Below are 22,253 nucleotides of genomic sequence, written 5' to 3'. Positions count from 1 at the left end.
TCTATTTCCCTAGCAGATTTTCCTGTGTATTGAAGTACCAGATGATCAGTGAATTCCCTCCCTCCCTTCTTTCATCTGGTAAATAACTAGGGAGCTTCTACTGTGAGGATAGAGGGTAAACTAGACAGACAGGGTCCCTGCCCTCCCAAGGCATCCGTCCTCATAGGCCTGAGAGACGTGATGAACACAGAAGTGGGGTCAGGTGGGGTTCAGCGCTAAGAACCGTGGAGCTGGTTGGGGTGGGAGTGCGCAGGGTGGGAAGACCTCTCTGAGCGGAGCCCAGAGGGAAGAGCATCCCCATGAGGAGGAACTGCAGGTCACAGCTGGTGGGCTCCGGGCAGGACGAGATGGCGGCCAGTGCAATGGGGGGCACCCCAGGCCAGGGGGCACAGGGCCCTGCGGGCTGCAGGAAGGTCCCCGCTACCTCTGCTTGTGCGCAAGAGTGTGACACGACCCGATTTATGTTTCCAAAAGATCTCTGGCTGCCGCGCGGAGAGAGACAGTGCCTGGAGCGCAGACTCTGTGGCGGTGGTTGACGGTGGCTGAGACCAGGCTGTAGCCCGGCAGGTGCCGAGTAGTGGCCCCCAAAGAGGGGCTAGCCGGTGTTAGTGAGTAGGTGTGCAAGGAGATGGGGGCAAAGTAGACAACAAAGAGGCAGCAAGAGCCGCTCCTCCGCCACTCGGGCAGCACACGTGGGCCGTCCTGGGCTTGCTCTTCAGGCAGGTCCCCTTTGAGAGGAGTGACCAGAGTTAATGTTTCACAAAACACAAAGGAACAAGCGGAGGTCAGAGCTGTTAGCAAAGATTTTTCCAAACTGGAGGTAGTTTTCCCCCCTGCATTCTCTTCCAGAAGACTCCGTGTGGGAATGTTGTGGTTCCCAAGCTTTCTTAGGTTCAGAAGTTAAACCTGCCCTGTGTCTGTGTCGGTCTTTGCCTCCGTCAGGTCTGCATTTTTTATAACAGTTCCCATGACTGAGGTTTTATTTGAAAGTTACTACGTTTCTTGTTCTCATGTTCGCATGATGGGTGTGGAAGGGGCTGTTTTTCCTTGTCTTGAGCATCACACAAGGTGCGCAGCAGAGGCGACCCTGGGTGCAGCCCTCCCCTCCCCCTGTGACAGGGCCCGGGGGACGCTGACCGGGGCGAGCACAGGCTGTCCCAGCCCTGAGCCATTTCTCCCCTCATCCTCCTCAAAGTCGCCGGCTGCTCCAGGCGTGCGTGCCCCAATCCTCTGGCCGCACAGCTCTAGTCCTGAGCCTGCAGGGTCCGTGGGTAGGGGGCCGGGCGGGCAGGCAGAGCAGAGCACAGTGGGAACGGGCACCCGCAGAAACCAGGACGGAGGTCAGACAGGGTCAGCCACCAGGAGGGCAGGAGACCCTGGAGAAGTTTAATGAGATCCAGCATCGTGTTAAGAGAAAACATTGTTCTCAGAAATGTGAGAAAACTATAAAGGAACCATGATTTGAGATCTCATTATCCAACCTGGACCAGATTACTTTGTCCACTTCTTGGTTTTACCACTGAAGAGCCAGGCCAAGGAGGAAGTTACAGAGATGAACGAACGGTTCGTGCTCAAGACCTCGAAGAAGTAGTTAAAGGGAACGGGGTGATTTCCCTCCATTAACCGAAGATAACGTGTTCTCCATTTCCATGGCATCTGGGGGGAGATATGAAGGATGTAACTGAGCTCTGAGAGAAGAATGCCCTTTGCCTGTGCTAGGGAACTTACCATCATCAGCACAATTAGCGGTGCCATTTTGTGTCTCTAGTGTTTTATACTCTTTAAAGACTTTTTACATCAAACGCCATCTCCGGGACTTCCCTGGTGGCGCAGTGGTTAAGAATCCACCTGCCAATGCTGGGGACATGGGTTCGAGCCCTGGTCCGGGAAGATCCCAAATGCCGCGGAGCAACTAAGCCCGTGTGCCACAACTACTGAGCCCACTTGCCATAGCTACTGAAGCCCCTGCGCCTAGATCCGTGCTCTGCAACAAGAGAAGCCACCGCAATGAGAAGCCCGTGCACCGCAACGAAGAGTAGCCCCTGCTCGTTGCAACGAAGACCCAACACAGCCAAAAAAAAAAAAAAAAAAAACACGGTCCGAGGAGTGCTGTGATGGAGACGTTGTGACCGCGGTTCGGAGGGGCGCCCTGTTTGCAGAGTCAGGATCTTCCAGGCACAAAGCTCCGTGCCCTAAGCATCCAGTGGTGACCTTTCCCAGCCCTCCTACCTGTGGGAGTGCTGTGGAGCGCGGCCACCCGCCACTGCTGACGGCAGACCTCCCCAGGACGAGGACCAGAAAGTCCATGTTGTTTACTGTCACACAGAGAGATAGGGAGGCCACTCAGTTTAAGTAAAATAATGGATGTGAAAGTCTGAGAGTGCTGCGTAAGTTCAGTAGGCACAGCTCTCCCCATGTGCCGTAGGTCCTGGCACAGGTGGAGAAAACGCGTTGCCTCCATTCTTACAAGGCAGGGGTCAAGCTGGGATGAAACCTGGGTTGTCCTGTCTACTGATGTGGGCACAGGAGGCGTATTTTTAGAACTGTGGTAACATAAGCTAGCTTATTTTGATAAGTATGGTATTCATTATGTAATGGGCATTCAGATACTTCTGAATGATATGTGATTATCAATTTTGCTGAATCCTTAAGAGAATTTCTTGTACCTATAAATGTAAGTGCTTTGGAGATGTGATTAATAATATGAGCTTTTGTTTTGGGTGGCCCAGGGAACAGATGTTGCAAATACTACTCAGGATAACAGAAGCTGTCATGCAGAAGCCAAAGGATAAACAAATAAAGGACTTGTTTGCCCAGAACTTGGCAGGGTTACTGTTTAGGGTAAGTCTTTTTTATTAAAACACTGCAAATGCAAGAAATGAATTAGATTTTACAGCAAATTCGTTTTAATCACTGAGAATTTCAAGAGTAAAATTAGACTGACTTTAAATTTCTAGAAATTTAATTAGAAAATTTCCTTCTTAGCTTTGTCTTGAAGGTTGTAATCTTGTCTTTACAATTAGTGCTGGTCTTCTTTTAGTCCTTCCCACCTTTCTGCCATCTACTTCCTCTTTTGATTTGCTTAAGGTTGCTAGAAATTAGGAAGATGACAAGAGCTGATGCCCTTGGTGTTGGGCCAGATAGATTTGAAGAGGTGAAGGATGGACAGAGCATGGGAATAGGAATAGGATGGGAGAGGTTCGGGCTAGAGATAAACGTGTGAGGGCCATTGATGTGCTGAGCGATTGTGATTAAAGCCACAGGGCTGGGTGGGACCACCTGGGGAGGGAGAGTGTGTCAGAGAGAAGAGGGCCATCTGCCGATGGTCACATGGAGAGGGCCAGCCAGAGATGCTGAGGAATGGTGGCCAGTGAGCTGGGAGGGTAACTAGGGGTGCATGTGTCCTGGATGCCCTGAGAGCAGTGCTGAGTAAGAGGAGACAGCCAGTCGACCGTTGGCTTTGCCAAGATGCTGGTGGCTGAGAATGTTCTAGGGGAATGAGGCCCACCTGGAGTGGATAGAGGAGAAAGTGAGAGCTGGGCAGTGGAGGTCCCAGCTAGAGTCACGGCTTTGCAGAGGGAATGGTGTGGAAGGGAGGGGGGAGGAGGAGGTGAGCTGGAGCCAGCGGGGGTGTGGGGAGCAGGGTTTCAGGAAGGTGGCGGTAAAGTATGCTCGCTCACCAGTGAGGATGATCCAGGGAGGGAGAGTAGCATCGTCTGGGGCAGAGAGAACCTCGGAGGTGAAGTCCTGGACCAGGTGACGAGCCGGGTTGGCCCCCAATGGGAGCGGAGAGTCAAGGAGATGGCTGCGGTTCCTGCATCTCATGGCGAGAAGGGTCCAGCGCAGGGGTCTCTGACGTCACCCTGAGGGGCAGAGAGGAGAAGGCAGAGGAGGAACTGGCGGCCTGGGAAGAAGTCGAAAGGGTCCTGAGGGCAGCAGCCTGTTGCCGCATTGCTCTTTCCTAGAATCACTAACATTTATGGAATGCATAGTAGTTATGAAATATTTCTGGAAGAGAGCAGTGTGAAAGAATGTGACGTTCTATCCAATAAAGGCCGTGGTCCAGTGGATGGGCCTGACTTTGAGTAATCCAACAGGAGAACGAGGGTGGACCATGAGCTGGGAGTGACACTGCAGGGAGAGAGGTGGCTGCCCTCCTCGGGGACTGGAAGGTGGTTTTGGAGGTGATGTGTTAAGAGCATATCCAGAATACAGGTAGGTTCTGTAGGTGAAAGTGCCAAAAAAGAGAAATTTGTACTCTAAATAAAGCCAAATATTCCCTTTGTAACACAAGAGAACCCAGCTATTCATATTAATTTTGAACACTTTACTATGACTGAATGATCTTGACCTGATGAGAAACGTATGAAAGGCTGCAGAAATAATTGGCATGAACTCAGTTAGCTCCTCATGGTATAAGCACCTTTAGTCTGATTACCTTGCCTTCACTGGATGGGTGAAGTGGTCTGCACGCCCTTCTGTGTGTCCAGCTTTGCTGTGCTCTTGCCTGTAGGGTGGCACTGACCACCTGCCTTGCGGTCTGCCTGGACAGACAGACCCTCCGCTCACCTTGCTCTGACTCTGGAGCATCTCACTGTTTGACCTTCCTGACCTCCCCTTCTTGATGGGACTGGAGCTGCCATGTGACATGGACGGGGGCCGGGCTTAGGCCGGTGGGTGCCTGGGCCCCGCTTCTCACCAGTTGTCTAGTCCCACATCTATCGTGGGTCTTGGAATTAGAGTGAGAACTTGTCACTAAACTAAGCAAGAGTGTACCGTGGAGTGTGGTTTCTGTTTGTTTGGTTTGGGTTTGGGGAGGGGGGCAGAATCCTCCTCATTAATGGAGAAGTCTTGTCAGATCTTACTCGAAGATTAGTTTTGAGTCCATGATTATTAATGATTTTGATGTCGTCGTTGTTATTATTTTGGCAGTGGTTCAGTGCATCCAGAGGAATGCTTACATTCATTAAGAGCTAACCATAAAGTAGCAGAGAGAAGGTGTACTTTTTAGACTTAGACAGATTCTGGGTTCTGACCCCAGCTCTGGTACTTCCTGGCTTGTGTGGCCTTGAGTAAATCACTTCATCTTTCTGAATCTTGTCCCTAATCTGCCACAATCAGGAAAGGGCTCCTTCCTACCTTCCAGGGTTGTTGGAAGAATCAGAGAGGATGAACCTGGGATTTATGGTCATCTGTTGACCTCCCAAGTCCTTTTGTGAGACCCCAGGAGGAGGGAAATGTGAAAGGTCAGGGCAGATCTGCCAGGCAGCCAAGCGGCTCCATCTTAGTCCCATCCTACAATTAAAATGTGCTGTCTGGGGCTTCCCTGGTGGCGCAGTGGTTGAGAGTCTACCTGCCGATGCAGGGGACACGGGTTCGTGCCCCGGTCCGGGAAGATCCCACATGCCGCGGAGCGGCTGGGCCCGTGAGCCATGGCCTCTGAGCCTGCGCGTCCAGAGCCTATGCTCCACAACGGGAGAGGCCACAACAGTGAGAGGCCTGCGTACCGCAAAAAAAAAAAAAAAAAGTGCTGTCTGATCGTTATTTGTGTGGTCATGCAGCCGGTCTACAATTGCCAGATACCTGATTTTTAAATTTTTGAATAAAGAGACTGTTGACGGGGACGGGGAACTTTAAGTTGCCATTATCCTTTTATCGTTTTCTGGTTTTTCCTTTAGCGTTTAGTTTTTTTCTCTGTCAGCAGATAAGTTGGGTTGGCAAGTTTTCTTGAAATGATAGTTGAGTTTTACTTAGTTTTAAATACTTACCAAGTAATGCCGATTGCTTCCATCAGTGCTAACTGTACCTCCCGCTTGAAGCTCGGAAGTATATAAGGAAACCTGGACTGCGGTCCTGTTTACAGCCTGAGCCAGTACCTTAAAATTATGTCATCCCCTAAGTGAGGTGGGTAGAGAGACATAGAAAGTGGTTGGTTAGGAAACTTTGTAAGAAAAGAAGTGATTTCCCAATGAAGGTGTCTTCTATACGTCTTGTGTGCCAAGACATACTTGATAAAACATGCCTTTTAGTGCTGAAGGATGAAATTAGGGATGCTCTTATTCAGCTTTTTATCTTTAGAGAGAAATAGGACTCCAGAAAAGCCACGTAAATTGTCCAGGTCACAAACCAGGTTAGTGACAACCGAGTCTGCGGCCCTCTCTTTCCCTCTTCCTGTTAGAAAAGGGAAACCTGTGCGGTGGGGGCCCTGGGCTTACGTCTGCTGACTGTCCTCAGCTGTGAACGAGAATGAGGTGTGATGTGTGATGATGCACGTGTTTGTGAGATTTGCGGAGGTGAAGCCTATAAGATGCAGGAAGTCACAGTTCAGTCCTTGTTTAATAATTAGTCAATAAAGCGAGGCCAGTGCAGGACCCAGTGGGCATCTTATACACACTCCTCTGCTTTTAAACCTGAAGCCAGCTCCGTGACCACATGTGAGGCTGAGTCCTGGCGACTCGGCCAGTCTCTGCATTCTCCTACTCTGGAAGGTGATACGTATATTTTTAAATTTATTTTATTTTATTTCTGGCTGTGTTGGGTCTTCATTGCTGTGTGCGGGCTTTCTCTAGCTGCGTCAAGTGGGGGCTACTCTTCGTTGTCGTGCGCGGGCTTCTCATTGCGGTGGCTTCTCTTGTGCGGAGAACAGGCTCTAGGTGCGTGGGCTTCAGTAGTTGTGGCGCGTGGGCTCAGTAGTTGTGGCGCGTGGGCTCAGTAGTTGTGGCTCACGGGCTCTAGAGCACAGGCTCAGTAGTTGTGGCGCACAGGCTTAATTGCTCCACGGCACGTGGGATCTTCCCGGACCAGGGCTTGAACCCGCGTCCCCTGCATTGGCAGGCGGATTCTTAACCAGTGTGCCACCAGGGAAGCCCCTGGAAGATTATATTTTTGATCTACCATTTATTAATTTTATTGTTTATATGCACTTTATGGTAATGACCTGAAACTCATTTTGAAAACAGGAGTGTGAAAACTGAATAAACAGAAGCTGGCATTTTAGTCAGAATAAAAATGTATAATAAAGTACTAATAACAATAAATGGTAACATTTTAATTTTTCCTTTTGCATTGTCCTTAATTTTTAAAAAATTAATTCATCTTAGAACCAGATTTTAAATATGAGTGTTTAGAACCTTGTTTTCAATATACTCAACTATTTTAGCTCAACTTTAACATTTTTACCCCTTTAAAAAGTGTAGTTAACATACGGGCTTCCCTGGTGGCGCAGTGGTTGAGAGTCCGCCTGCCGATGCAGGGGACACGGGTTCGTGCCCCGGTCCGGGAAGATCCCACATGCCGCGGAGCGGCTGGGCCCGTGAGCCATGGCCGCTGAGCCTGCGTGTCCAGAGCCTGTGCTCCGCAACGGGAGAGGCCACAACAGTGAGAGGCCCGCGTACCGCAAAAAAAAAAAAAAAAAAAAAAAAAGTGTAGTTAACATGAATTGAAACAGAGAACAGGTACATTGTCATGAGGGTCACTTTATATATGATTTTTCAGGTGGTCAGAGATGGCTTGTCTAGGTACAGACTCCTTTCTTTTTCTCAAAGTTTTCCTAGGTCTATGTTAGAAAAATTTCTCTTTTAATTAAAAAGCAGTCTACGACCATACCACCCTGAACCTGCCTAATCTCATCTAAATTAAAAAGCAAATTCACCCCCATCCCATGCACAGTACAACTCCTGACAGCAGTGGGAGCCTATTTGCATCTGGGTTGGGCAGAGACATTGGCGAGTTGGCACCTTACCTGGCATTTAGCTCTGACAAAAGATCAGGGAGGTTACCCAGACTTTGGCTATAAAGATTCTCTATACTAAGATTAGGAAAGCATCTGGGGCTCATCTGAGATGGACTTGGCACTTCTTTCAAGGGAGATACATTTTGTTTTTTTGTTGTTATTTGGTTTTTTTTTTTAAGATTTATTTTTTTATTTATTTTAGTTTTAGGCTGTGTCGGGTCTTAGTTGAGGCACGCGGGATCTTCGTTGAGGCATGCGGGATCTTTTGTTGTGGTGTGCAGTCTTCTTTCTAGTGGTGTGCGGGTTTTCTCTTCTCTAGTGTGGCGTGCAGGCTCCAGGGTGCGTGGGCTCTGTAGTTTGCAGCACGCGGGCTCTCTAGTTGAGGCGCATGAGCTCAGTAGTTGTGGAGCGCGGGCTTAGTTCCCCAACCACGGATTGAACCCTCGTCCCCTGCGTTGGAAGGCGGATTCTTTACCACTGGACCACCAGGGAAGTCCCGGGAGACACATTTTGAGTTGAATTTTAAAGGATGCGGAATATTTTGGCAGAGGTAAGGAGCTGGGCACCTTGGAGGTAAGGAAATACCCAGAATACATGCATAATTGTCTCGTAGGGTTGCCCCTGCGAGCAGCTGTAATACTGTGCACCGTGAGACCAGGGGGACTGAGGGACTCTTAGGGAAACGAACTCCGATGCGGGAAATGCAGGCTGCTTCCTGGAGGTTGGGGATGGGTGACATCAGGGACACCCAGGAGGAAGTGACGTCCAAGTTGTGACCTGAAGAGTGGGCAGAGGTTAAAGAAGCAAAATGAGGAAAGAGAGGGAGGGAAGGGTATGTGCAGAGGCCGGGAGCAGGAGAGGCCAGGTGGAGGGCCTGGAGGGCCTGGAGGGCCTGGAGGGCTCTCAGTGGAGGAAACAGTTCTTTTCACAACTACGGTGCATGGCAGGTGCCTGCAGGACGTGGCACGTGGGCTACGAGTGAGCAGAGAGAAGGGTCAGGAAACCAGCATTTCGAGAGGTCTGGGTTGAACGTGGACAGTGAGCAGATGGTCACTGGAGCCATGAGAACGGGGACCAAAACTAAGCAGAAGGTGGGGTGGCAGAGGATGGAGTGAGTGTGGACGATGGAGCGAGTGTGGGCCATTCTTTCAAGAAATTTGGCTTTGAAAGGGGAAGAGGGGGCTGCAGCTCGAAAGGGACATCAGGGCTCAAGGGAACTTCTGTGGGTTTTTTTTGAGATAAGGAAGAATTGGACCATGTTTGCATGCTGATAGGTAGGAGCTGGGGAAATAGGATGGGCAGGGGGTCAAGGTGAGGTGGGGTTAACAGAAATGCAGAGTCTGAGGAGGAGGCCGGGAGCAGGGGTCAGGGTCGGGGGACACACAGGAGAGCAGGGCCCCCTCCCTGCATGGCCTGCAGTCGGGGAGGAGCCAGGCAGATGCAGGCCTGGTGGGCAGAGGTCCAGGGCATTGTTTTCCTGGGGCCTGTGCTCTGAAGTCTGCTTTGAGCTCATCTGCTGCCAGTCAGGCAGGAGCTGGTGGAGGTGGAGGTTTACCTGCAGAAGACAAGCCTCGGAGTGGCCCCTGCAGGGAGTGAGGGAGCGAATAGGCTCCCCAGGTCCCGCCAGGACCAGCCACAGACACTAGGATCATTTTGATCAGTGTCTGTTCAAAATGATAACTAATTTCACAGTAGCTCAAATCTTGATTGCAGTGGATCAGATGCATTTTGAGAAATTAAACACAGTATCCCCAAGCACTTTTTATGTTAAAATTCATTTTACTAATAGTGATTTTCAATGTTTTGTCGAAAGTACACTTCTTCCAAATGGAGATGATTGAATTCTCCTGTTGATTGGTTGTTTTCAGACGCTCATAGTGGCCTGGATCCGCGCAAACCTCTGCGTGTACATCTCTCGGGAGCTCTGGGACGACTTCCTCGGGGTGCTGTCCTCCCTCACGGACTGGGAGGAACTCATCCACGAGTGGGCCGGCATCATGGACTCCTTGACGGTGGTGCTTGCCAGGACTGTGTACGGAGTTGAGATGACAAACCTACCTCTGGACAAATTAAGTGAACAGAAGGAGAAGAAGCAGCGAGGCAAAGGTATTACCTGCCTGGCTGGGTGGCACCGGGCGTATCTGAGTCTGGGGAGGAGTGTGTATTAAACAGCAGGCAGTCGACGCATGGAATTTCATAGTCAGCTGAACCAGCTGTACGGACAGTATCTTTTAACGGTGGTGTTCGATCGCGTCTCCTAGCACTGTGTCCCCTTAGTGAGGATGACGGGACAGGCTGGGAAGAAGGAAGAAGGAGGATTGGGCACAGTAGTGATAGCGGCGGGGGCCGGGTGCACCTTCTCTGCCTTCACCCTCACGGGAGCCTGTGAGGTCCATGCCACTCTCCCCACATCACAGACCAAGAAACTCAAGGACAGAGTCCACAGGGGTTGGCTCACTCGGGGTCACACAGCTAAGAAGCGGTAAAGCCGGAAATCAAAGCCAGGCAAGTCCCACTCAAGGCGCCCCACTATTATCACCTATTCTGCTGCCCCACCTTGGGAAGGTGGAGAAGTTCTGAATGCTTCACGTGGAGTCATTTTGGCTTTTTTGTGTTTCTGGGTGAAAATTGTTGTGAGACCTGGAGTCAGATCAAGGCGGGAAACCTCAGTGCTGGTCTCTGTTGGGGATGACACTCTGCAGCCCGTCTTCATTACTGTTTTTAAGGCTGTGACGCAGTCCTTGGATTAATTCCCTGTACTCCAGCTTATTGTGTAAAGATTTTGAGGCCACTCATACAAATACACATAATACAATGGATAAAATACATAAGGACACTTGGGCGGAATGAACAGGGGTGGAGCTCCGTGCATGGATAAAATGCCAGGATGCACGGTGAAGAGCCTCGGTGCTCCGGGGGAGGCGGGAAGGGGGCCACCGCAGATTCAACTCTGATCATCACAGAGTAACACGGGAGGATCACAGAGTGCAAAAGGTGTAAACAAGCTACTTGCTTGGCTTGTCCTGGTCCTGGGACCTGCGAGGAATTTTTCCTCCAGAGACTTGCAAAAAGCTGTGGTCGACTACAACCTCGACAGTGGTCTTAGTGTAGATGGTGTCAGTTAGCTTCGCTGTGTGACAAAGCACCCCAAAATATAGCGGCTTCAGATAACACCATTTATTCAGATCATGATTTTATGGGTTGGCAGTTGTGCTGGCCTCACAGCTGCGTTCGCAGTCAGCCGGGCTGTGACATGCTCAGTGAGCGGCAGCTCCACTGCTAGGGGTTAGCCGGCTGTCGGCTGCGCAGTAGGGGTGATGGGGCCGTACATCTTGCATCACCCAGCAGGCTAGCTCAGGCTGTTCACCTAATGGCTTAGGGTTCCAGGAGCAGAGGAGGACACACTCAGATTTTCAGGTACATTTCAGATCTCTGCTTGCTCAGTTTTGCAACCAGAAGTCATGTGCTGAAGCCCAGAGTTAATGTGGGAGAGGGTGACAGAGGATGTGGATAACGGGGAAGTGTGAACCAATTTTAGTGATTAGTTAACTGCAGAGCCATGTAGTTAATGTGACTGATTCCTAGAATGTCTTCATTGCAGTCTGTGAGTGGCTTGCCAGGGCACCAATTAGTAAAAGCAAGTCAGTGAGAAACCAAAACTAACTAGTTGACGCATGGGGCGTTCCAGTGGAATTGTCTAATCCCAGTTTAGATTTAGACTGTCTAATGCAATGTTCTCACATACTTTAGCAGAAGATCCTTTTTTCTCCCCAGTTGAAGTTGTAAGGAGACCCTTCCTAAAAAAATATATTAGATGCAGATTTGGGATTGAAATCAGGGCAGGGAGCCCTGGGCCTCTGTAGTGTCCTCCGTAGCAGCTCTGAGGGCCTCTGTGTAAACCCAGAGTCTGGGAGGGTCTAGGTGCTTCCAGCCAGGAACTTGGCTCCCTGGACTGTGGCTCTCAGTCCAGAAGAGTCTACCTGACTGGGGCGCCTTTCAGGATGGAGGGGAGTGGCTGAGACAGAAAGTAAGGACTTTCTCAAACTAACCATGTTCCCTGCCTCCTGGAATTCTTATAATCCACCCTCCCCTTCAGCCCCCAAAATATTCTCTTCCCTCCCACTATGTGAACACAGATTCATAGGGAGAGATAGGCTTGTCTTAGGAAGGTAAACAACTTCAAAAAATGCTATTTTCAGGAAAGATACAGAACAAATTTAACTATTAATGACCATGGCAAATATTTCTGATTTATTTATTATATTGCCTTATTCTAAAAACACATTTAAATATCCATTATAGAAATACTTGCTGTACAAGCACTAGATTTGTGGAAACAAAGTACACTCTCAGAAGAATCTGGGTGTGACAACGAGCCACAGGTGGCAACCACCAGCCACATCGTACACGTGCAGAAACCTCTAAGTGCCTCGTTCTCTTTTCTTCTGTATTTCTTTTGATCCTTGACCACTTACTTAAAATACTTGTCCAGAGCAGTACGAGAGGAGAAAAAAGGTGATTCACAGATCTGCAATATTTTACTATTTGGAGCTTCGCTTAAAATAGGATTTTGTATTGTTTGTAGAATTTCATTAACTTTGCTTATTTGAGTATAATTAGAGTTTATGGGCATAAATTTCTTTCGGGGATTCATGGAGAGGTTGGCATCTACAGGATGGAATACTGTTCTAAAATCAGGATCTCTAATTTACTGGTTTATAGAAGCAGTTTTTGGAGTATCCTGGGAGCAGTGGTGTAACTTCATTTGCTTATGTTGAGGAAGATTTATTCATGTTTTTTTGTATATTGGAATGAGTACTGTGAAGATATGCGAATTTTCATGAGACCATTGAAGATGCTTGAAAAATACTTTGGCAACAGGAATTTTCAGATTCCTGATATATGAATAACTCCCTAAATAGTAGTATAAGGAACTGGTACCTAATCTGCAGCAAGAGAATCTGCTGACTTATACATCATTCTGTGTATGACGTTTGCTGAGCAGCACAGGCTATGAAAGGAATAATAATGAATTCAGTCTCTGGATTATTTTTCTTGTCTCGTAGGCTGTGTTCCAGATTCTCAGAAAGGAACCACCGTGGGGAGATCGTTTTCTCTGAGCTGGCGGAGCCACCCCGATGTGGCCGAGCCCATGAGATTCAGGAGTGCCACCACATCCGGGGCACCAGGAGTTGAGAAAGCGAGAAACATCGTCCGCCAGAAAGCAACCGGTAAGCACACCTTCTAGTATTTCTCAAAGGAATGGGTTTATAGGAATCAAATGTTTTTAAAGTTTTAAAATTCCACGCAGAACTTAAAACACCAGGCCTTTTATTAACTGAGATGTCTCTGTATCTTTTCAACTTTCTGTCTAACTACTTTCTGAATCAGTTTGTGACATTTATTTCTAAATCCTTCATTGTGAAAAAGAACTTGAGATGTTAATATCGAGTGAGATATTTGTGCAAAAGAGAGAAAATAGATGTTTTGTTTGACCCTTGAAGAAAATACATTCTTAGTAATCACACAACCAGTTGCATTGTTGTTATTGTTGAACAATGCTGATCTGAAGAGAGGGTGGAAACTTATTCCAGCAAAGAAAAGGAGAATAAGGGCTTAGTTTTCAGGACTGGAAGGAGACATTGACATTTTTTGCTTCTTTGGAAAATGGAGCTTTACATGCCTGTAGATGTTGACCTTACAGGCTGTTAGAATTAACAAGAACTTGACCGGGAACCTCCAGTTAATCAAACTGTTGCTACAGTTGACTCTTAAAAAGAGAGAACTCTTTAATTAAGCTTGTATATAGTTTTTAATAAGAACAAGTAAAGCCCCGAACCTTCCCAGTGACTTTGAGGCCGTAACTTACGTTTAAAACAGATTCCTGTGAGTTTTTCTCAGATTCCTGTAGTTTTTCACATCAATAATACCATGCAATTGTAATTGATATTCAGCATGTTGACCGCAGAGAGAAGGTCCCAGTTTCCTCTGGTCATAAATCAAAGATTCATGGACACTCAACATTTTTTCCAATGCTTATTAGTAAAGGCTTACTACAGACGGCTTAGAATCCTGTTGGAGTTTTAATGAAAATATATTACGCCTTAACCCTAACTCCTCCTTGTTTTTACCATAGTATTTGTTTGTCATTGTCACCTTATTTATACCCTCCTTCTTGCTTCCTCCTCTCCCTGAGGAGAGACCTAGTTTCTGGTAGCAGGCAGCTTTGGGGGAGGCTTATTCACGCATTTCCTTTCTCATCCCAGCTCCTAAAATACCTTTCTTCCATCACTGGATCCTTAAAAGGGATCAGAAGAGAAGTTTGTGACAAAGGTGGCATCATGCCTGAGCCGCCCAGACTTCCTGCTGGCCCTCACAACCCCTGAATTACAGAGGTGATAAAAGTGCTCATTCAAAGCACTTTTTAAAACTTTATTCTCACATTTTAACGAGCAGCAAGTGATTGTATATTGCATGTTCCATATGCCACTACTTGCCCAAAACACAGCCATAGGAGAGATTGCATCTCTGTTTTTCAAGAGGTATTCTAGACCAGCAATACGGTAGAGGCGCCAATAGGTTTTAGAAAATCTTCTGTGCCTTTATGCCCGTGCGGTTCTGTTTATCAGTGTTCTCAGGGGCCTGAAAAGTCATGCAAAGCTAAGAGCTTTTATTGGGTTAGCCAAAAAGTAACATCTTACAGAAAAACCCAAACGAAGTTTTTGGCCAACCCAATACAAAGTCATGTAAAGGTCCTTGTAGAGTATGTCACTTCAACACCATAAACCTGGCCTTTGTAGGATTCATTCAATTAAAAACACTTGGAAGCATAACCTTTAAAAGATAATGAAGATGAGAGCTATTGAGTAGGACATATCTATTATCTTCATGTATTCTACACACATACATGTATGGATACGTATATATGTATTTCCTATTTTATATTTTTTAATATTATAAAATATTATGACTCTTGTTGCCTGTGAAAACAGTGGTTTTTGAATATTTTATTATATCATGCTGTTTTATAAATGTAATCTACATAGACTACATGAGCTTTTACTCACTTCTATTATTTTTACATATTTTTAGTCTTTGAAGAAGGCCCAGAACATTTTCATGGTAGATTTTGGTTGTGTTGAGGCCACCTTTTAATGAGGGAAGAGGAAGCAGCTCATGACATTAGTTTGTGCACTGTTATCATGAAGATGTTTATTATGGAAGACCCATTTGAAAGTGACTTTTTTTCCTAATCCCAGTAAGAGAATATTTTAAGATTATTCTATTATAATTTGCCCCACAGACTACACTTAGACTGAGAAAATGTCAGCGATGGTGGCAAGAGGGAAATATAAAATCAGCAATTGTGGAGTAGGGGAGTGACAAGTAATTTAACAGAGAATGTACTCAGGGGGAGTCTTAAGAATGACAGAGTCAGCCTCCATTCCTGAGTATGAATGATGCTAAAACTTTACATGTCTCAAGTGAATGGTTAAAGCAAGTCAATTAATTTTCACACAAAATAATCTATATTTTATTATCTCTAAAATATCTAGTGATCAATTTTGGAAAAATGCACAATTATTTGAATTATAAGAGGAAAACGTTTTAAAGCAACACTCAAATGAAATGTCCCCGACATTGAGCATTAGACAAATCTTTTAGGAAATTTGAAGTCAATCAGTTTGATGTTTACACGGAAGTCGTTTTCACCTAAATAGTATCTTATACGTTTGTGATTACGCTGTAATCAGTTCTGCAGACAGTTCTATAGAGCTGGGAATTCTGATAGTCAGAGAGTGGGGAAGACAGGAAAGTAAAAAGGTTGTTTTGCTTTTTGCAAATGTGTCACTACCGTTTGTAGTTGTATTCCGTTAATGTTAAATAAAATCACGTGGAAATAATACAGCACGTAAACCTCCATATTTTTGTTTTAAGGATAAAACTGGTTTTACTGATGGTGGTTTCGTATGTATGAGGCCTATCCTCTTCCTGTGTCCATCCATTTTCTCAAATGGTTTTGACTAGCAGTACATAGAAACTTAAGAACACCATAAATTTTGTACTAAGAAATTGTGGATTTAATAAGCATGAAATGTGATTTAAAAGGATGGGTTTCATGGAGATTTTTTACCTTTTTCCCAAATATCAGATCCTTGAATGTTCAACTTGACTTTTATGTGTTCTGAAGCTTTTAGGCTATTCAGTTTACTAAATGATTTGCTTTTGAATACAGTCGTCTCTCAGTAAACCAATTTTTGAATTATTGATTATTTATGAAACCATTTTAATCTTAGGTTAGATTTTCCCTCCCTCACCATGGCCTTTTTGTTTGGACCCATTAGGAAGAGAAAACTGGTTGTAATGTCTGCCCAAGTAAACAAGCAAGCTAAATGTGAATCTGATACACAGCAGAAAAAAAGGAAAGGCTCAACATACAAAGCATTATAAAATGAGATCGATTATTTGTGCAAGGCCTGTGCTCCCGTGCCATCAGAATGACTGAAAGTTGGCTGTATTTAGAGACTATCATTAAATACTGTGCTTTGTGCTAACTTCCTTTAAAGTTTGAAATGACCTCCTTTGAGTATTTAAAGAGAGACCAGAAAAATTAATAATAATGAAAAGGAAGTGAAAGATCCCGCGGTTCTTCTGACATGATTGTTGCTTTATCTCTCTCCTGGAAGCTAAGCGAAGCCAGTCTATCAGCAGCTGTGCCCACCTCTCTGAGGCTTTGCCCGCCACTAAAAGCGTCCCGCTTCTCCTCCACACCGTGAGCGCTCTCTTCCCTGGTCTATCTTACACCTCTTGCTCTCACAGGCTGTCAGGTACTGTAATGCTGTCTCATGTGGCCCCCCCATGTCCCTGGGCTGCTCCCGCTTGCCTCTGCGCCTGGCTTCCTTTGTTAATTTCCCCACGTCATGCATGCCTACCTGGCCATTGCACTTTGCCTTTATTTTCAACGAATATCAATTGTTTGTGTGCAGTTAAGACGCTTAGTAGCAATTAGATAGGCAGAATTTCTGTAACACCACTGGTCTTTGCATTCCCAGCTGAGCACGATAGTTTTTACGAGGGGAAAACAGCGATGCCTGCCTCGTGTGCCGTCAACAGGGAGCCTACAGAGAGGAAGGAGGTCTTCATAAAATTCTGCAACAGTTTTGAGTGTGCCAATGTTAGCATGTTTGCTGGGCCTCCCCCCCCCCAAAATGAATAAACTGGAAAAATTCTGCAGGCTAGACTTCCTTGGAGTTAGTAAATCATGTAATAATTCCTGTTTAAAGGAATGATCAGTTTATACAGATTCATACTGATGATTGAGCTTAGCGTAAAAAAAAAAGGATAAAAATTGCTCATTTTCAAAACAAAGAAATGTTATTCCTGGCCTTCAGCCAGTTAAACTTGAGTTTAGCTACCTGTTGCGTATATACAGTGCACTTTCCGGTTTATTAAGATCTTACAGCACCAGAAGAAAGTCCTGGCGTGAACACCTCAACAAAAGGATGTACTTTGCTCTACGGTGAATAACTAGGTCTATGTCTACTTATGTTTCAATGATCCTAAGATGAGCTGAATCTTCTTGCTAAAGCGGGAAATATTTCCATGTTCGTTTTATTTTCCAAAAGAAGGTATTATAGACTAGTATTTATTTAATACTGGAGATAGCTTACTTGTGGCTTTGAGTGGCACTAAATCATGTCATACTGTGGTTTAGCAAAGCAAAATTAGCTTCATTCCCCTGATGAGAATCTAAAATATCATATTATTTAATTTCTAGAATATGAGGGAAGACTAAGGACTGTGTTTCTTAGAAAGCTCTTTTTCCCTAGTCAATACGGAAGTTGGAAAATAGTGAGAATGGTACAGGAGAAGATGGCCACCAGTCAGTTAAATTACTGATGAGCCTTAACTGCTTCATAATTTGGTTTTCCAAAAAATACTCCTGCCTGGAGATGATTAATAAAGTATTTAAAATACTTTGGCTTTCTACTTGGCTGATATACACCCATAAGGAACTTTTTGCATGGTGAAAAGTTTTCTTTTTTCACAACCCATTTTTTTCCATTTTGTTTAAGTTTTTTTAACTACTTTGTCCAGAATGTGTTCTCACAAGAAATCTCTTCCTGTTAGTAATTTCATCTTGGAAGCTTTTTTCTCATTCATTATTATATTTTAGTTGACTCAGATTCTTGATTCCTATATTTACATACACAGTTCCAACAGAAGCAGAATATGATTTAGAGCAGGGGTTCTCAACTGGGGATGATTTGCCCCCCCGGGGAACACTTGGCAATGTCGGGAGACATCTGTGGTTGTCACAGGTGGGGTCATGCCACCAGCATCCAGTGGATGGATGCTGCTAACCGCCCTACAATGGAGAAGACAGCCGCCACAGAGAACCATCTGACCCAAAACATCAGTGATGCTGAGGTTTGAGAGACCCTGACTTACGGTGGAGTGAAGCAGGCCGTGCTTGGTCTGTGCTTCTCTGCCTCTGCCATCCTCGCTACTGCTTTTACAGAACAAAGGGTGCAGGGACCTAGCACTATGGTGACTTTGAGGACGATCTGCTGATCTGTTTCATCTGAAAACCACAGTCGCAAGCTCCTCCCTCATCTGAAGCCATTTCTTCTTTATCAGAAAAGTGAGCCATGGTCCCGTGTAACTGTCCTATCAAGAGTCTGGGCCCAGAGTGATGCACGTCAGTCCCCAGTCTGAGATTGTACATCTGCCACTGACTGGCACACGAGAGAATTAAATGTGTGCTCCAGTTTGAATTCTGGTGTTAGCATATCTTGCTAACCTTTTGCTAAATACAGATGTAGTAGGCGTACATCCGCATGTGCATAATACACAGGCAATTTCAATGTTGACCTTCTGGCCACACGTTCTTTACTATAAGATGATAGCTAATTTTGTTTTCATTTAAGTGAACATTTCTTGGTTTTGTTGCTTGTCTATATGATTATTCAACCCACCAAAATTGTTTTAATAACCGAAACTATAGGGAGGTACTTACCTTCACCCACTATGATGTCTTATTCTGATCCCTTTGGGGCTCTCTATTTGGTGGCAGCAGAACTTTGGGACAGTCACAACCACCTATATTCCGTTAATTAGTATGAATAACTGCATAAATGAACACGTGGGGGTGGAACTGGCAGTTTCAGCGATTTCCTTTTTTTCTCCTTTGTGGAAACAATTCTTTCTAGCTGTTCTGCAATTTTAACTGCTTTTATGTTGGGACATCTATCAGTCTGTCACACTTACAGGCCATGCAGACGGTAGATTTTATTTTTCTTTGGGGAATATTGTAATAGTAGTAATTAGAGGATCAGTGATCTTCCCTCGTTCCAAAAGAGGCTTAACGGGACCTGACTGAAAGTCTCACTTTGGGGCGTCTGCATCTGGTTCTCCGGCTTCCAGGTAGCGCCCAGTTATCAGGATGTGCTTGTGGGCAGGGTTTGGGCTGATTCACCTGTGGTCCTCTTGGGACACGTCAAGATGTTGAGTTGATTTATGTCTCTTGTGCTTTCCATAGGGTCAACTTGGTTTGTGCACAGTGCTTTAAAAGTTAGGAAATGGCACAATTCATTTTGCTTGTGCAACCTCATATGAGGGGTAAATGGAACGCAGAATTTTGATGATTGAAGAATGAGTCTCAGTATGTTTAATAAGATGGATTAAGGAAGCCTTAGATTAAAGAGTGAATGAAATGTCTTTTGAAAAGTAGTCAGATTCCTGAATAAATAGAAGTTTCTGAAGAGTTTACACACTTGATTTAATCATGCCGATTCTTCTTTCAGTGTGGGAAAAAATGAAGTTAATCCTTATTCGATCATTTTTCTGGTGCTTTGAATGCGCTTTAGAAAGCAATGATTTAGTAATGGTGTTTGTGTTGTGTAACTTACACTATCAAGAAGCTAGAAAGTTGGTGCTTTCAGAGTTTGGGTTATTGGGTTAGCTCTGCTTGAGAGAAAGTGAATGATTCGGTGAATCTGACATAGAATTCAGCTCTTTGAAGTGATTCAAATTGTCTGATAGTCAACACAGAGAATGCATTAGACCTCCCAGAATTTCTAACGCAATTTTTATATAACCTAGACTGTCCTTTTTATATTTTGCATATCAGATAATCCTCTACCTTGATATTTGCGTATCAGTGTTCAATGGTTTTAATCTGTTATGGAAGCATTTGCTACAGCTGACCCTGCAGAAGGGGCGCAGCCTTAACAAAAATCAAAAGCCAGCAGAGGGAGCTCGAGAACTGTTTAAAAAAGAAAAAGGAAAAAGGTATTAAGAAAATGTTTCTGATATTCATTTGTTCATCTATACAGAACAAATCTTGAGTATATACTTAGTACAAAGTATGAGAAAAGGCCAAAAAGTGTACATATACAAATCAGGGAATTGGGTTTCACTTGTGGGGTAAGGAGAATTTACATCCTTTTTTTCACACTCTGTCAACATAACAGCCAAGTACAGGGACAGCTCAGGGCACCGTCCCCACACAGCCTGACAGATCCCCGGACCCATGGTTCTCCTCTTCCCTCCCATTCTTCTCGGCGGTTCCCGTCCCACCTCTTCCCATGGTTTCTTCAGGCTTGGACTTCCTCCATCTGAGAAGGCCCTACCAACAGGTTTACAAAAACAGAGCGTTAAAGCCACATCAGGCCAGCCTGTTGGGAAGGCAGACCAGCTGGCCACGGCAGGCTCTTCGTCCGTCTGTTGTCTGAGGACCAGCGGGGACACTAAGCCGTGGTCCCGTGGCTCTGTCGCATCCCACCAGATGGCGTCGTTCTTCATCTTGAAAAGGATGCTGCCAGTGTTGGCCCCGCTCTTACTTGTTTCTGCTCAGAGGCCAGAAACCAACATCTACCAGTCCTTGGCATCACGTTCAAGGGAATAAAACCCACTCTTCCCACCGTCCGTCAAGACCAGCGGGTGCCAGTTATCTTTTAGAGACGTAGGAAGCTCTTGGGCTCCCTCTGCTGACCTGCTGACGGGGATTTACAAGCAGGTTCATTAACAAGTAGTAACCCTTCCCAGAAGGTGTTAGGATCTTGCATAACTAGAATAAACAATGAAAGAAGACAGCGGGAAGGATGGTCCGTGGGTCATCTGGCTTCTGTTGCCTGCGGCTGAGGAGCCTGGGAGTACAGCCGAGGGGGCTGGTTTCTGCTCCGGGATGCTGGGCGGAGCATCCCAGAGCACTTAGGACGTCCGGTGTTTCTCGTGGCTATTCAGGAGCAGGGAAGAGCAGAGACAGCCTGGAAAGACGAGGCTGTAACGGGTCTGTCTGTTCCTGCCACCTTCCCTTACTCTGCTTGTCCCCTAAGCCCAGCTTCTCATCAGTATCTGAATGGAGAATGTGGCCCAGGATTTTGCATTCTAAGTGAGGGATCACACACATTTCGCGGTTTTGAGGCCTGGTAACTTGTATCAGGGTACTTAAAAATGGAGTTTTTATGTGGAGAGTAAAAACAAAAGCAGCAGTCCTTCGGTGAAATCCTCTGTTATATTTAGAACCTTCCTACATACACCTTCCTGGTTGGGGCCGACCAGCCCTTTGGATTGTGCCTCTGGTGAAAGGGTTACACAGAATGGGGGCAACTTGGTGGCGAGTTGCATTTCAGGTGAGGAATCAGGTGACACTTCCAGGTAAGAGGGTACAGGCTGAATTTTGATGAGTCCCTTTTTAGAAGGACTGAAACTTCAGCTAATGAAAATTTGGGGAAAATTTGGGTGTAGAGTTCCGTGACTGCACGAGGGAGCATGGAGCCTGGGGGGCAGGCAGCGGTGGGGGTCACACGCAGGACCACGCGGCAAGTCCTACAGGAGGGGCGCCTGGGCGGCCCGGGGGAGGTCAGCCTCGAAGGGGGAGCTGCAGGGGATGTGTGGGCGGGGCCTGCTCAAGACTAAAGTGAGGGAGAGCTCGTGGTGGGGTATCAAGCCTGTGCGGTGACCTCTAGGGTCCCTGGAGCGCAAGCCTGACGGACAGTGATGGGGGCCTCGGGCCTCCGCAGGAGGAGTGGCGCGGTCGCATCTCTCTCGTAGCGGGACCTCTCTGAGGCCACAAGTTAGGAGTCTGATGGTGATGCCAGAGCAGAGGGATGATAGAACCCCGGAGCTGCAGAGAGGTGGTGGGGTGACTCTTCCGCACCTTGGGTTGTCTTTGGAGATTAAAATGAACTGTGAAGTTTAGAAACGAGCTCGGAGGGACTTCCCTTCTTTAGGGGAATATGGTTCATAGATATCCTAGCTGGGATCACCCAGTGGTCAGTGCTCAGCTGTGGTTTTCTATTTTATGACATATATTTATTGATTCTCTAAAAACACCAGTGGGTCGTTTTCGTACTTCAGTGATTAATTCAACCTTGCATTTGGTGAAATATCATTAAATAATTACAGTATTTTATTTTAGACAGTTGTACATTTATCTGTTAAAAAGAATAATCAAGTTGAAATTCCCATTTCTTTTTATCTTCCTTTAGGGCATGTGTGTGTGTGTGTGTGTGTG

General features: G+C 46.0%; 1 protein-coding gene across 6 annotated transcripts in view; it reads left to right on the top strand.

The window, feature by feature from the left end:
• The window catches only part of RALGAPA2 (Ral GTPase activating protein catalytic subunit alpha 2), a 284,049-nt gene that overhangs the window by 84,852 nt on the left and 176,944 nt on the right, over positions 1–22,253 (top strand). For 5 of the 6 annotated variants that reach the window (XM_082643726.1, XM_082643727.1, XM_082643725.1 and 2 more), the window contains 3 exons: positions 2,730–2,841; positions 9,601–9,838; positions 12,799–12,963. In XM_082643726.1, coding sequence (XP_082499852.1) covers positions 2,730–2,841; positions 9,601–9,838; positions 12,799–12,963 — 515 coding nt within the window. Of the gene's footprint in view, positions 1–2,729; positions 2,842–9,600; positions 9,839–12,798; positions 12,964–16,419; positions 16,561–22,253 lie in introns of all 6 variants that reach the window. The other variant, XM_082643729.1, reaches the window with a different exon arrangement.

This window comes from Mesoplodon mirus (genome assembly GCF_964341445.2).
Source record: "Mesoplodon mirus genome assembly, chromosome: 15".
NCBI lineage: Eukaryota > Metazoa > Chordata > Mammalia > Artiodactyla > Ziphiidae > Mesoplodon > Mesoplodon mirus.
The sequence above is the reverse complement of the archived record's forward strand: the minus strand, read 5'-3'. Positions and strand labels throughout refer to the sequence as shown.